Source organism: Chironomus tepperi, unplaced genomic scaffold (genome assembly GCF_022539635.2).
Source record: "Chironomus tepperi strain 1889 unplaced genomic scaffold, CSIRO-AGI_Ctep_v1 contig_335, whole genome shotgun sequence".
In the NCBI taxonomy this organism is placed as follows: domain Eukaryota; kingdom Metazoa; phylum Arthropoda; class Insecta; order Diptera; family Chironomidae; genus Chironomus; species Chironomus tepperi.
The window spans coordinates 2,256,072-2,271,898 of NW_027226457.1; the positions used below are offsets into that span (position 1 = coordinate 2,256,072).

At 32.2% G+C, this 15,827-nt stretch overlaps 1 protein-coding gene across 1 annotated transcript; it reads left to right on the top strand.

Moving 5' to 3' along the window:
- The first annotated feature begins 598 nt into the window (after positions 1-598).
- Positions 599-13,810, top strand: LOC139093321 (nose resistant to fluoxetine protein 6). The gene is made up of 12 exons (XM_070644001.1): positions 599-1,459; positions 5,187-5,407; positions 6,932-7,212; positions 7,990-8,069; positions 9,253-9,351; positions 9,826-9,961; positions 10,028-10,148; positions 10,262-10,456; positions 11,193-11,362; positions 11,518-11,694; positions 12,978-13,174; positions 13,700-13,810. Exons 1-12 carry the CDS (start codon positions 599-601, stop codon positions 13,808-13,810), a joined length of 2,649 nt encoding a protein of 882 aa, XP_070500102.1.
- Positions 13,811-15,827: the final 2,017 nt, after the last annotated feature.

Sequence of the window (15,827 nt, forward strand, 5' to 3'; positions counted from 1 at the left end):
ATTAGTAATATAAAGTAAACATTGATCCTCGATTAAAAGGAAGCACCACGAATGAAAAAAATTAAAATTAATTGTGTGCTGAACATTTCCCATAATAAATATCAAAAAAATCCTCGTCCTTCCCTTTTTACATCACGTATAATTGAACTGAAATATCCTCTTCCGTCATTCTAATTGAACCTTTTTTATGTTCTCTTTCCCATTTGTGCTTCGTTGGAAATTCTTCTTTTTATTTTGTGAAAATGAGACCGCTTGGAAGATAATGATCATTAATATTGAGGGTGATTCCTTAATCCTCATTTTGAAATTAAATTGAATATTTTATTGAGTATTAAAATTCAAAAGAAATTTCTAACGGAAATTTCAGATTTGAATTTCAAGGGAAAATCAACTTTAAAGGATAAATCCTACGAAATTGTTTTGATTTTCTTAAAATTCATTAAAAACTAATCAAATGTCAATAAATCTAATCTAGAACAAACAAGAACATTAACATCAAGTGTTAATTATGCTCATAGTAGCATGAAAGTGCCATAAATATAGACTCTTAAGTGAAAATATATAACAAACCAAAAGCAATACAAAAGTCATGAGTAAAATGTACTCAAAACAATTTGCGGCTAGTGCTGTGGTGTACTTGCTGTGGTTTTCCAATACAAAAGTTTATGCTCAAGCCGGAAATTCAAACATCAGTAGCAATGGTATCTTAAAGTCATTAGAAAATTTTCAAAATAGTATTGTGGCTTCGCATGGCATACAGAACATTAGTGAAAGTGATAAAGTTTCAGGACTGAAATTTAACAACAATTATAAAAAGCTCTTGAGTGAGTCCTCAAGTGATTTGGATATAAAAAATGATTCATCCGAGGTCGTCGATGAGGACGATAGCTTAACACTTGACGGCAAGAAAAATGGTCTGAAATTCGATGATTTCGTGACACAAAAAGAGATCCAAAAGTCCCAAAACGACGATAAAAAATCAATTGACACGAGCTTTATTAATGTCTTTAAAGTCCCAAAATCGAAAATGAAGAAAACATTGTCAACGAGGCATTCGTCAATGAAAAATGAGCCAGTGATAAATGACTTCAATAGTGAGCAACTGTTTACCGTAAATGATGAAAATCTCACAAGCTATGACACATATTTTCACGCATTCACGCATTTATACGACCACAATAAATGGGACATAAACACATTCTCAATTGGAATAAGTAAATCATGCCTTAGAGACATGAAGATTTATTTAAATGACTTAAGAATGTCAAAAGATTGGGCAGTGAAAGTGTGTGACGCATCAGGAAGATATCGTGGTGCTTTTTTCTTTGAAAACTCATTTTGGGTCGGTTCGAAGGAATTTTGTTATGAAACTAATGATGAATATCGGAGTGAGAGGATACCGGAACTGCAGTTTTTTGTGTATAAATTTACAGTAAGACTGGAACCTGTTAAACATAAGGTAAGTTGATGTTTTATAGGTTAATGTTTTAGTGACACATCATAGTAATCTAGAAATTGCGATTTTCATGGTTGTTATGTCACTTAAGTGCATTTTACTTGAATTTGCTTGATTCCATGAATTTAAAGCAATTAATTTCGTAATTGTGGTCAATGTTGTTTAATTAAAACGACTTCATTACGGATTTATAATTTCACAATGTTTATTCTTTGAAGTTCAAAAACAGACTGACATTTTTTATGAAAAGGGGTTTGCAATTAAGTGCAATAAATATTGTTCAAATCCCAAATGAACGTTAAAACAAATTAAAGATTAGAAAACTCAATCCTTAGCTTTAATTGGAAGATTTATCTCGAATTGACTACGATCAATTCCATTTTACACTCCATCTCTTCGATTATCTTTCAATTTCCACTAATTTCCTCCACAAAATCAATTCCAATCTAAAATTAACTTTTATTTTCATTAAAAAAATACGAGAAATTTAATAAACAATTTAATTTATCTTCAGCATACGCTTGCTTTATATTTTTCAGCTTAAACTTGTTTTCTAAGTTTTCCCATTCAGTCTAGCATTACGTAAATAAAAATTATTGCATCAGGTTGTAGAAGAAGAAAAAAAATGCATTCCAATTCACTTTCTTTCATTCATATTGCCGCTCGACTGGATATGCTGTGCGTAGTTGTGTTGTGGTTGGATGTATTCAATGCGGCGTCTGCTACATACCATTATCCGAATGTGCTACAATCCATGCATCATGTTGACCCTTTTTAATGAAAATAAACAGACAAGAAAAAGCACAAAATTGATGCTTTATGTCGAAAAATATTTTGGAATTGATGCCGTACACAAATCCTCATCTCTCAACATGATGCTAATAGAAATAAAAGGATGATGCTTAATGTGAAACTTAAACCCTTGACCTCAATCATAATTAATGGATCGAAAATGTGTCACTGTTTTGTGCTTTATGGATGTTTGTGATACAGTTAAGGATGTTATTTATACAGTTTGTCCTCATTGCTTAAGAAGTGAAAATTTTTGTTGACAACTTTTAATTGGATTTTATATTGGATCTAGCATACATAGCAATATATTGAGGAAGGACAGCAAATCTTGATCAACTCATTATAGCTTTAAAGCTTCTGATGATAATTTTCTTCCGAACAAGTACTCAATTTACTCCCACTCGAACGACCATACTGTTTATTAATTTTTACTTCTTCCAGCTTTATCCGCACTCGAGTAATTTTCTCGTAAAAGAGCTTAAAAATTTCATGCTGACTCACAATTGACAGAATCAGAGATGGTAATTGACTTTAAAGTGATTTCTATGAGCAACTGTAAAATGCCTGCTTTTGTCAAACGGGCTACTTGGTTCTAATTAAACTGTTCATGTTAAGAATGTTCCAACGATTATTTTGTATTTAAACTGCATGCAATTGGTTGAATTTCCCCTTTCATAGTTGTTGACCCCTTCATATAAATATTTAGTCTGATTAAGAACTTAAAAGAATAAACATCTCATTTATCAATAAATAAGTATTGTGATTTCCTTTCCAACAGTCCGTTGCTTGACCGTTGCGTTTCAATATATTCTTATCAGTTCCACAGCCTGCTTTTACCAGAAATACTCTGTTTTTCCACACAAAAAATCTCATTCCGAAGTATTTTTTATCCTCCACATAAGATAAACAATTTTTTAATTAGGTCACTGAGAAAGCTAAAATTGATGTAATTAAGATTGAGTTTTTCCCTTCCCAAATAGAACAAAAAAAGAACGATATTGAAGGCAATGGCACAAAAAAGGTCAAACATCCACTTGTGTTAAAAAGTCTATTAACATTGTGTTTAACAAGCTGAAATGTGATGTTAAATGCTAGTTTGATAGGATGAAACTTTTTTCGATAGCAAATTGGATTTTACAGAACTACATGATTGTGCTTTTGACTTTAATGATCCATTGTCTGTGCTCTCTTTTTTAGTTCAGATCTAATTATTGACGATAAGCTGTTGTGTTCAGTTTTGATTATAGAAGTTTACTCTGATTCGAAGCGGAATTGATTGAGAATTTTCAGTTCAGATGAGTTTCTGTTCCTTACATCAAGTCCCTCAAGCAGTTTTGTGGATGATGCAACAGCTCAGAAGATAGAAACTTCAATTATCTCAAAATAAAATCCATCAAATCCAATTCTAAGGGACTAATAAGTTTAAATCACACAAATTACTCTGTGGATTCAATTTCAGTCCAATTGAGCATTTCCTAATTACCACATAAAATTCTCATTTCTAAACCTCATAATTCTCAGGTCAGAATATCACCCAATTTAAACCAAATCTTCCATCTAACCTCAAAAAGGATCTTTACATTAAATATTAACTCCATATATCCTCTTGTCAAATTAGCAGTTGTAGATAAATAATTTTACAGTCAGACACGCATATTAAAATTAATTACTAAATCTCTGTATCTCCGTCCCATTTATCTCAAAACGTGCCAGTAACACAGCACCAAAGTGATTTTCAACGTGCAAAAACATCACATTATGAAGTGTAATTAAAGGTTCATTTTCACTGTTCATATGATGAAATATCATTTAACAGTCATTGCCTCATCTTTATGCTTAAAAATTACAGAAACACGCTATACAAGCACTTAAAGACTTCTACTATTATTATCATCTGATGTGTATAATTTCTCATCATGTGTAACGTCATGAACGAGACAATTTGCTATTTTCAAGCTGTAAAAGCGCGCTGTCATAACAATTGCTTGATACAATGCTATAAAAATTATGATGAGATAATCAGAATCACTATGGCCAAATATTTATTGAACTTATTTTTTCTTCTTCATCTTCTGCGGGATGAGGATGTTGAACAAAATTGGTCAATAAATTCTTTCTCAACCAGAAATTGAAGTTTATAAATGCTGATAAGAAGAAGTGAGAAAAGCTCTTTAATAAGGGTGGCATTTTTAAAGATAAATTGAAGATGATTTAAGCAAGCTTTGAGTTTTAGTATTTAAAATTTATTGAAGAAAAATGGATGAAAATTGGTTTGAAAATGAATTGTAAACAAAAGGGGAACTCAACTACGAAATTCTGATCATCAAATTCAAATGCGAAAAGTACGTTGACTTTCAAAAATAAGAAAACCGTTAATATTTTGGCAATTTTTAATGCACTAAATTCAAAATTTAATTCAATCACATAAGGATTGCAAAAATCAAACTTCAGAAATTAGTCCTGATTATCCATATTTAAGCACTCAAAATATCCCACTAGATACACGTCACATTAGCACTAAATCATGACCAAAGACATTAAATCTCTTGACACCAAAAACTATAAGTAGACAAAAATCCACGGATTAAATACGACTAATAACACATCTCATCCAAATAAAGTACACATGAGAATCAAATCGTAGCTAAAATGATGGAAAATATACAGAAAATTTTATGATGAGTATGATGTAGGGAAGAAGAAAAAATAAATCGGTAACATTCACTGATTTTATGGTAGAATGGAGATAGAAACGTTATCATATCATTTTCATGTGAAATAGAAGCAAAGTCGAATGTCAGATTTTTGCTCCCATAAAGCTTAAAAGCTTTCAGTTAAATTATATATCAAATAGGGAAGCATGAAACACTCAACACATTAATAACGAAATGGAAGTGAGGATTAAAAGACTAATTTTTTTCTCTTCTTCTAATTACAGCAACAGATAGCAATTTTAGATGTGGGTCAATGCCTTCCAAAAGCCTGCTCTCTACAAGATGTCGCAATAATATTGAGTCGTGATCCAGCATCACTTGCACTACAACAAACAATAACAGTCAACGGAAGCATCACAAAGGCTAATGAAATTAATATAATACGATCTAAACTTGTGCCTGGCAGTTACAGCATATGGCAAGATCACAAATTTTATATATTTGGGTAAGTTAATGACTCATGAACAAAGGTTGGTAAATTATTGTTATCAAGTGATGTTCATGCTGTTACTTGTTGTGATTTCCTTATGTCTTTTAGGCCTTTTATGGCTTTTTGTGTGATTTTAATTGTTTTCTCAACCAGAATGTCTATTCTGTATACAATGTTGGCAAAGGTCAAATGGATGTCTATTGATTTATGGATGTGATATTTGCTAGGAATAGCTTTATCTTGTCTAGAACAGACCTGATTCTTTTGACCTCGTTCCTTTATTTAACCAAGAAAAGCCAACTCAGTTTTGATTAAATTTGAACTTTATTGCTTCAAATAAAGCTTTGTACCTTGAAGATCCACAAATGTCAAAGAAAATAATTCTTCATTATTCACGAACAGAACCAACAAACAAAAAGATAATTCCATTTGAATTGTTATTCTTGTTCTTTATTTCATGGAAATACCTCGAAAGACCATAATTTAACCCTCTTAGATCTTAATCTCGTGCTCATTTTACGCTAAGAAAAATTATCTTCATTATTTCGGACAACAAAGTCTCCAGCTTTCTTAATAATGTCAATATGCCTTTGTCTTCGTTTTTCATAAGGACAACATGACCATTCCTCCTAAAAAAATTATATCTCATTGTTGTTTTTATTGAAAAAGAATGGAAGGACGATGTGGGAGTTGTTCGTAGGTTACTTACTTACTTTAGTGACCTTAAATAACAATTTTGATCCATAAGCTCCTAAGATGACGCTTAAATTTGGTTCTATAGCTGGTTTCCGTCTGCAAATTACCAAGATCAATACTGTGTCCATGAATGGAGAGCCTTCCAAGAGTTTGTAGATTGATTTCTAATATTTAAGGTGGGTATAGACACTCAATCGAATGATTCATGGAAGGTAGCTGTTGATAGAGATAATATTGCACTAACCTACATCCTCACTTCGCTGTTCATACAAATCTATTGTTATACATGACCTTTCTTAAACCGCGTATGAAGCTGGCTGTTCTATTGTAATGGATGCTGTTGGGGTGTAAATCACAACACTTAATAAGAGATGTTTATTCTATGAAATTCTAAATCAGACTAAAATATTCATATGAAGGGGTATACAACTATGAAAGGGGAAAATCAGCTAATTGTAGTTGCAACATAATTTGAAAATTAAACGACAGTTGACATATTCTCAACAGATACTGACTTTTGGCAAGCGAAAGCCAGCTTTAAGCACAGACAATGGATCTCTATTCCTCTCTATGTCCAGTGAAATAAGACTTTGACTGACATAATTCATGAACGACCCTTTAACGACACAAAAAATTCTTCAAAGTTGAAGAGAAAGAAAAAAGATTAAAATTGACATTTTCGTTCTTCTTCGAGCTCTTTTATCATTCCATTCATTCAAAAAGGCAGCAACAATATGGAGCAGAAGAACAAAAATAAATTTCCTCCTCGTCTCTGTAATTTTTCATGTTCTTTAATTTCCTTTTTTTTGTGTGTTATTTTATTCTCTCCTTTTTCGCCTGTAGATTATTCATTCTTGCACTTCTTACATTAATTATTTTTGCAACATTCTATGAGAAGACATTAATTGCAAAGGGCTTTAATCTTAACGATGAAAGGAATAATGGAAATAAGAAAGCGCTGAACAAACACCACAAACATTGTGAAAACAACAATAACGAGGATAACAATAAAAATAATAAAGGCGATAAGTATGAGATGAATCGCATAAATAATAACAGCAATAACAACGTAAGTGAATGTGAGATGAACAAAATGCATGTGAAGAATGATTTGCATAACCTAGGTAAGTTGAACGAGATATATTTTTTTGTTTGCAAATTTATGTGGAATGCGAGCTGCTGTTGAGCATTTTCACGAAAATAAATGTTGTGGCTTTGTGTTGACTGGCGTAATGACTAAGATGAATTTATAGTTAAATTGGTGTGATGAATTTTAGTTCTAGGTGATATTTTGAAATTAATTAATGAGGTTTAAGTGTTTTTTGCTGGATCTTTCACATCCAGTACGGAGTATTTAGGTTAAATTTACAATTCCTTTTGAATATTGATGTTTCCGCAGCGATATTTCAATGAATACTAAATTTTTCCAAAAAAAGGGGTCTACAACTATGAAACTGAAAATCAACTAAATTCTGTTGCTCAGTTTTTTCAAATTTAAAATGACCGTTGACGCAAATTCAAAAAATAACATTGAACTTGAAAATTTTAATTCAATTTTCCACGAATTTAAGCATAAAATAAGCGTGAAATTTGAATATCAAAACACATTCTTCGCTTCAAGCATGCATAGCATATCATCTAGCAACACCTCCAATTATTGAATTAATAAATCAATTATTCATGCTCAATATTCGCTTTAGTCATCACTACCATCTGAATATTCCACAACTATAACAAGTGCTCCACTTGTATGCGGTTAAAGTACTTTTTGTTATGTATATTTGCATACACGGCATGGTACTTAAAATGCAATTTAATTTCAGTATATATATTGTATCTTGAAAATGACTTTACACTCTATATCGTTCCTATCTTGATATTTTTTTTATGCATATGTATAGGGCTTTCATCAAAAGTTTTACTTTGCTTCGCATACGGATCCAATTCAAAAACCATTCTCAGTGCAAAAACCAGCTCAGAGGTAAGAGAAGATTGATGAATTATTAATGGATATGAATGAATGGTATGAAGCTTATGAAATTTTTGCTCAAATGGAACAATGATTCACACACAAAAAAAGTTCTAGCTTATATGAAACAGAACTTGAAATTGGATGCTCAATTGGAAGTTTTAAGTGGATTTTGAGTAAAAAAAATTGATCAATGCATGAATGATGTGTCCTCAAATATTGATTGATTGGATTTTATGGTTGAATGGAAATTCCTAAAGCTCTATTATGTGACTTTTGAGTGTTCCTGCAAATACCGAGAATGTAGCAAACAGGAAATTGTGTTTATGAATGAAAACTCATTCAACTTAGTGCTGTTCATGCATAATTGCTTATTTAAAAATAAGTTTAATTAAAGAACTTCCCAGAGGATTTAATTAAAGTTGATATTTATTGTTTGAAGTTAGAAAACAAACTAAAATATTCATAACAAGGGGTCAACAACTATGTAAAGGGAAAATCAACTGATTGTAGTTGCTAATATAATTTGAATATAAAATGACGGTTGACATATTTTCAATAATTTTAAGGGTGAATACAGGATGTATATCAAGATAAAACTGATTATCATGATACCTGATCATGCATCATTTCATGAGTGCTTACGTGCTGCATAAAATCCATCTTAATCACAGTAAGAAAACGCAAATTTATCACGGATATGCAAACTATCTTGAAAAGAATATCATTTCTTATAAAGTAGATATATCCTTGTAATCTAAACCCTTTTTTTAGATATGATAGAATCAATCACCTTCCTCTATGACTAGCATAGTTACACTGAGGATGAAATCTGAGAATTTTGACTTTAATTCATTAAATATTCCTCATATTACCATGACTGCATCAATTTTTCATTGTACTGTAAGCAGCTTTAAGGTTTTAGATATTTTTCCTCGTCGACCGTCTACATCGTTCATGAAAATTTAAGTATGGACACATTATGAACACATTTAAGGGCTGTGAAAAACTTTTGTATAGTAAAGATCAACTTTTGTACTTTTAAACACTCTTGCGATGTCAATGTCTAATAGTTGCTTACTTAATTCTCCACTATTGAATATTTACGGACGGATGAAAGACTTGAAAATTACATTGAAAATTTTCCGACATGAAAAACTTTTTTTTTTGAAAATTTTCTTTTCATTTTCTGCAGGATTCTTTGACTTGCCTTCATGGATTGAGATTTTTCACGCTGCTTTGGACGGTGCTTGTACATACGTATCTACAGATGTTTGGAATTGGAGAAAATCGAGTAAATTACTTTTCACTTCATTCCTTTTTGTAGCTTTTCTTTTTCACATTCACACACGGTTTAGAAACTTTTCCTTACAGTTGGCCTTTACTGTTATAGCATTCTCGTCAGTATGGAAAGTTTTGGAACTGCTGTTGCATTCTGGGATTGGTTAAAGCGCAATTTTTGATGAATTTATTTTTTTTTTAAATTTAACGGCTTTTGAAAATTTGAATTTTAACTCTTCCAATTTTGAAAAAAATTTGACGGTTAAAATTTTGAAATTTTTGCCTTCATTTCTTAAACTAACTTAAAAGAGCTTTAACAAAACAGAATCGTAGCTACACACATTGCACAAATCCAGTCAGCTTAACAGACTTAAAGGATTCACTCACAATATTACAAAACTGCTAGATTAACTTTACAAATCTTCCTACAAATGATGTTTTTCATGAACTTTCTTTCCATATTTTATGTCTAATTTAAATCTCACAGTTTACTCGAAAGATATCAGAGCGTAAATTCCTATATCAGATGGTTGGCAACGCTACATATTCAGTTGATACATTTTTCTTCATTAGCGGCATACTTGTTGTCTTAATATTTCTAAAATCCAACAAGAAGGTTAAGAGCACAAAGTCTATGAGCAACGGAGCTAAACGTATGGAGTGTGAGGATGTAGACAACAATAAACATTCATCTACAGATGGATTTTGGTTGAACAGCTTGCGCAAAACATTATGGCTAATTTTGTATCGCTTTTTACGTCTTACGCCTGCATATTTCTTCATTATGGTCCTCACAGAGCTCTCGATGAAGTAAGAAGAATGCTTTATGTGAGCATAACACTTTTTATTCTTTATTTTTACTTCAAGACAATAAATTTATTTATTCATTTTCATCCTTTTTACTTCTCATTCCTGCCATAAAGGGTCACATACAATCAAACAGTTCTTTCACCAACATTACAGGAACATGTAAACTGCAACAAGTATTTCTATCGGAATCTACTATACATCAATAACTTTTATCCATTGAGCGAGATGTGTATGATGTGGAGTTGGTATTTGGCAAATGACTTTCAATTTTATGTGGTTGTCATTATTCTTCTGTTGCTGTCAACTAGGTCAGTTGAATATTATATCTTATCTTATCTTTTAGCAAATCAAAGAAAATGCGAGAAATTCTTTTGGATATACTTTGTATGAAGGAGAAACTTCAAGGATTGCTTCGGCCACAATTAGATAGTTTGATGTCAATTTGAATTTCTGTGGTTTTAGCGCATTTTTGGAAAGAAGCAGCTTAATGAAACATTTTGTCTGGTCGGTCGGTCAGTTGCTGTTATTGGTGCATCACATAGTCTTAAATCTTAAAATAATCCTTAAATTCGATAATTAATGATTTTAATTTCATTTATAAACATACCTGAAGTTGGCTGTGAATGAATAATTTTACTCAAAAATTTGAATTTTGAACAACCGTTACAAATCAATTTCTGATCAATGAGACAAAAATGTTCTTGAACACAGCTTTAGGCTTCATATCATAAGGTAGTTCCGTTTGATACAGCATTAATTGATTTAAAGCATAGGCTATCCACTTGAATAAGCATCCTTCTTGATTTAAAAACTCATAATTGCAAACATCAAGACCAGATATCTCCTCAAACTTTCTCGTCATTAAAAGCATAAATAACAAAAAGGAACTCATTAAAAATTCTTGGTATAGACACAAACTTTAACCACAATATCCTGAAACATGATAAATTGTGTTGAACTTCTATTGCAAAAATTATCAGCTATAGTTTCAATATCAGTCTTGGAAGTTTCTTAATTGAATAATTTTTTATCTTTTACTTCCAGATACTTTAAGTTCTCAGCCATTACAACAATTTGCCTATTACTACTCTCATGGATTGTAACAATTTATATCTCATTGGATCACGGATATACGCATAAAGTTGCTGATCCATTTGAATCATTTGACTTTCTGTACGACAAGCCGTGGCAGAGATTCGGTCCATATGTTATGGGTACGTATATACTTTTTGTTCCTTACTGTTCATTTTAGTGCCATCACGTTGAATTATTAATCGTAATTTTTATGTTTGTTTATTGCCCATTAAAGCACACATGCCACTAGTGGATGAACAAAAATTTTATGTATGTCTCTTTTTGTTATTTATAGGAATGATTGCTGGATACATTTTATATCGTGTCAAAGTTCCACCGAAAGTACCATACGTTATAAATGTGATGCTATGGTCAATTTCACTCTTTATATTATTCATCGTGATATTTGGTGTACGAGGAGGAGAGCTGAATTTGATAGTCACGTCGCTTTATGTTAGCCTTGGTCACACTGGTAATCATCCACATTCAATCATATCATCTCGTCTCTTTTTATTTCTATTGCTCGTGTGCTCAAGAGAATTTGCTTCTTATTCTGTCCGCTTTTGTCTTTTTGTTCTGGTCAGGGGTGGGGATAGGGTTGGGTGCTGAGTGGATGGGCAAGTAGTCTGTAGAATCCGATTTGTCTAAATCCCGCACTATCCTTAAGGTCCATCCGCCTGTTCTGACAATCGAAGACTTTTGACTCAAAGATTCAGAATTAATCAGCTCCATTAGCTTCCTCAGCTATCAGTCTTCCTACTTCTGTCACTCTGGATCAGTGTTGTCCATCCGCGGCACACTAGTGTGGTTTCGATCATGCCTTATCACCAAGGAATGCCGCGGCACACAATTTGAACAACACTGTCTAAGATGCTAAGACAAATTATGTCCCACCCCTGCATCTGACCTTTTCCATAACACAAAGACACATCCTTACTGCCATGACAAATGCAAAGATATATTGTTTGTGATTGTGCATGACACAATGTACTTGATGATCAAAAATCTTTCAATTTTCCTTAAAAAAGGGAAAATTTTCATCTGCAAAAGTGTACATGACATGTGCCTTTTTAAGGTAGGCACACAAGCATCATGCCTACCTGCATTGAAAATGAATAAATAAATGAATGAAATTCAGATATGAAAAAGAAGGGATGCAAAATGGTGAAAAGGATTACATATACATAAAAAATAGGACAAAAGTAGGGGTGCATGAATTTTGTTGGATATAAAATTAAATGAAGGAAGGCTGAAGGTAGTAAACATTAAAGTTTAAATGGATTGAAGTTTTCATAAAAGCTGAGGAAATGCTGGAAAGTACAAAATGGAAGTAATCTAGCATTTGGTCGATTTAAAGCTGGATTTGGCATGGAAATCTACAGGATGTTGTCTACAAGACACATTCTTTGGTCTTTTGACAGCATGTGCCATCTGGGAATGTCATACCTCAAGTATATCCAATAGGAATCCCTCCCTCTACCTCAACTTCCAATCTAACCTAAAAATTGCAAGCTAATAGTGAAGAATGTCCTTTTAAATTAGACTGAGCAGCACATGGGAGCAAAACAAATCAGCATGAGCACAAAAAGAGCCAGATAACATCCTTAAATATTTATTTAAATCCCATCCAATAATCGAATTGTTTTTTATTTTGTTCTATCTCTTCCAAACATCACACATACACACTAAAAACACACGCAATGCCAATGGACAAAAAACCAAAATCGTAACTTGATATCGGGTACGAATAAATAGCGTGGGGATTTGCATTAATATGGATTACATTGTCATGCTGTTGGGGTCTGGCAAAGTCAATTAATAGTTTATTATCATTTAATGGCTTTTTCCCATTAAGTCGATTGACATATTGTGCATACCTCATCCATCCGTCCGTCATGATGGTTACAAGTTTCCAAAGTGAAGGTCCAGTTCATCTAAGACATGGATTGATTGTAAGTATGAGCAGAAAAAGTCTTGTTTCTATTACTTTTTCATGTTGTTGTCAAATAAAGTATTGATAGATGTGCATATGGCATGTTCTGGTATGTGGATTGAATGTAATTTTGTATTGTGGAAATAGCTGGGTGTTTGGCAAGTTGGTTAGTTTGATTGGATGTGAAATAATGGTAAAGTTTTGTGCTGGACTTGATTTTGTCAATCTATGGAAGCAGAATTGAGCAGCAATCTGTGTTTTAATGATGAATAGCTCATCTAGGGTGCCGCGGCACACAGGTTGCCCACCACTGCTCTACAATCCAGTGGCTTTTAGGTGTCCGAATTTTAAATACGATTCAATAGCTTCTAAATGCAATTCAGTGCCTTATTGCAAGATACTTGATGCCATACTAACAGATGTTACTCCCTTGCTATACCTGGACTGTCTGTGCACATCTATTCAAACATTATATCTATTAATTTTCTGCATGAGAACATCAACAACAGCATACTTTATGACAAATTTCCTTTCTCATTTTCAGTTCACAGCATTTCTGGGTAATGCAACGATTTCATTCATCCTGGCATTCGTCGTCTCAATTATGGTCGAAGCGCCTGTCATAAGACTGCTGAAACTTTTCGTTAAAAAATGATTTAGCATTTTGTCATCCGTCTTGTTGGGTCTGTTTTGAGAAAATAGAATTTCTTTCTTCTTTTTCTTGCTATTTTCTCATGCAGCACAGAACAAGCACTTGATAATAATGCCAGTGATATGCAATTTATCGTTCAATTCCACAACTTTTTTTTTCAATTTATTTTTATTTGTTATACAATATAAATGCTTCATGTCTAGTTCGTAAGTTATTGATAGTTGGTTATTGTGTTTATTTTCATCACCATTTTACTTGTGTTTTGTTATTTGTGATACATTCCTTGTTACAAATTATAATAAAAGAATCTAAAAATACAAACTGATTGAATTTTTATTCATTTTTTGAGGTTATATAGCGTCTAGATTGTAGACTGTCGAACCCAGTGGTGGAAAGATTTCTATTGTGATGCAGGATGCTTTGATTATTAGAAACACTCTTTTTGACTGACCCGGAACACTGATGTTCCGCAAGATACATGATACCCTAAAGACTTTGAACACCAAACCCGACCGACCCCTCCTCCTTACCCCTCCTGAAATCGCTCTCCAATGAATTCTTAATTCCTTTTGATAGAAGAAATTGATAATCTTTCAGTTCCGCATCCTTGAATTACCAACCATTAACGCTAGTCCATTGAACTTTGATGCAAATTAATCATTGATTATTTATTCGTGCATTAATTTTATTGCAGCATTTACTACAGCAGTAAAGAAATTAATAGTAATGAAAACTGCTGAATTGATGGAGAGGAGGAGGAACAGTCATCGATTCAAAATGTTCTTTGTTGGTTTTTGCTGATTGATGGGTGAATAATTGATACGCTCTTCAGGGTGAGAGTAAGTATCGTGTCTAAATCCTATTACGGTATTGGTTGACTCACAAATTTGACAAGATTGACATGAATTTAGGGGAATTTTGATATTTTTGTATCATTTTCTAATCCTGTACTACATTAAGAGGTTTTTAGGAGTATGAAGGATGTTTAGACATGATTATTTGCAGCTTAAAGCATTCAATTCAACTCAAACAGATTAAATTCAGGAGTGGCTCAAGTAAATTGAATCTTTATTGTTATAACGGCCATTTGAGATTTGAATAATATTTATTGTGCATAGTTGAAAACCCCTTTTTCATATAAAAAGTTCAGTCTGTTTCTGAACTCCAAAGAATAAACAACATTGTGCATTTATAAATCCGTAAGGAAGTCGTTTTAATTAAACTACATTTACTACAATTGCATCTTTAATCGACATAGCTAAGATCAATGCCCTAAATAATCCATTCCTTGAAAATTGACTCCATAAAAGGAATAATCATTAAAAAAGATGAAATAATTACCATTTCTAATTGAAATTTTCCTTTCTTTATCTTCCTTCTCTTTTCATCTCCTTCTTTCTGCATTTCCATGCTGTGAAAATTAATTAATTAAAGTTACATTTTATGGCAATGCTAATAAACTATTTTTCCATTTACTCGTTCATTCAATTTTTTAACGTTTCATTTATGTATTTTCTTCATTTGCTTATTTACAAAAACAATTTGATAAATTACGAGAGTAAACTAAAGGAATAAGCAAGGAAAGGAGGAAATTTACGTAGAAAATTCTTCCTTATCAAAGAAAATTTTCTTCATTTTCATTTTTTTTTTCAATTAAAAACCGACAAGAGAAGCATTGTTGCTGTGATGGGATGTAAGCATCGGAAGTAGACGGAGAAAAGTTGAATGATTTGATTTTCAAGAGCAATGATTTTCTATTGTCATTGTTTATCTGTTATTTATTGTTTTCGTGAAAAAGGTACGAGTCTTTAAAGAGAGAACAATGGCAATTTGTAATCGGAGGATTTCAATGAGAATATCTGATTAATTGATTTAATTTGCAGTAATTTGATCGAATTAGTCGTTGACTTTTGATTTGCATCTTTGAAGTTTAAGCTCAAATGATGCAAAAATTTGAAATTAACCGTTAAATCTTCTGCATCTTTGAAGCAATTTTTTAAATCGTTCGTAAAATTTTCTA

Bases quoted from the DNA above. Each gene is read 5' to 3' on its own strand.
- LOC139093321 (XM_070644001.1), top strand. From the start codon at position 599: ATGTACTCAAAACAATTTGCGGCTAGTGCTGTGGTGTACTTGCTGTGG. The intron at 1,460-5,186 runs GTAAGTTGATGT...TTCTAATTACAG, and splicing joins TGGAACCTGTTAAACATAAG to CAACAGATAGCAATTTTAGA. The intron at 10,457-11,192 runs GTCAGTTGAATA...TTTTACTTCCAG, and splicing joins CTTCTGTTGCTGTCAACTAG to ATACTTTAAGTTCTCAGCCA.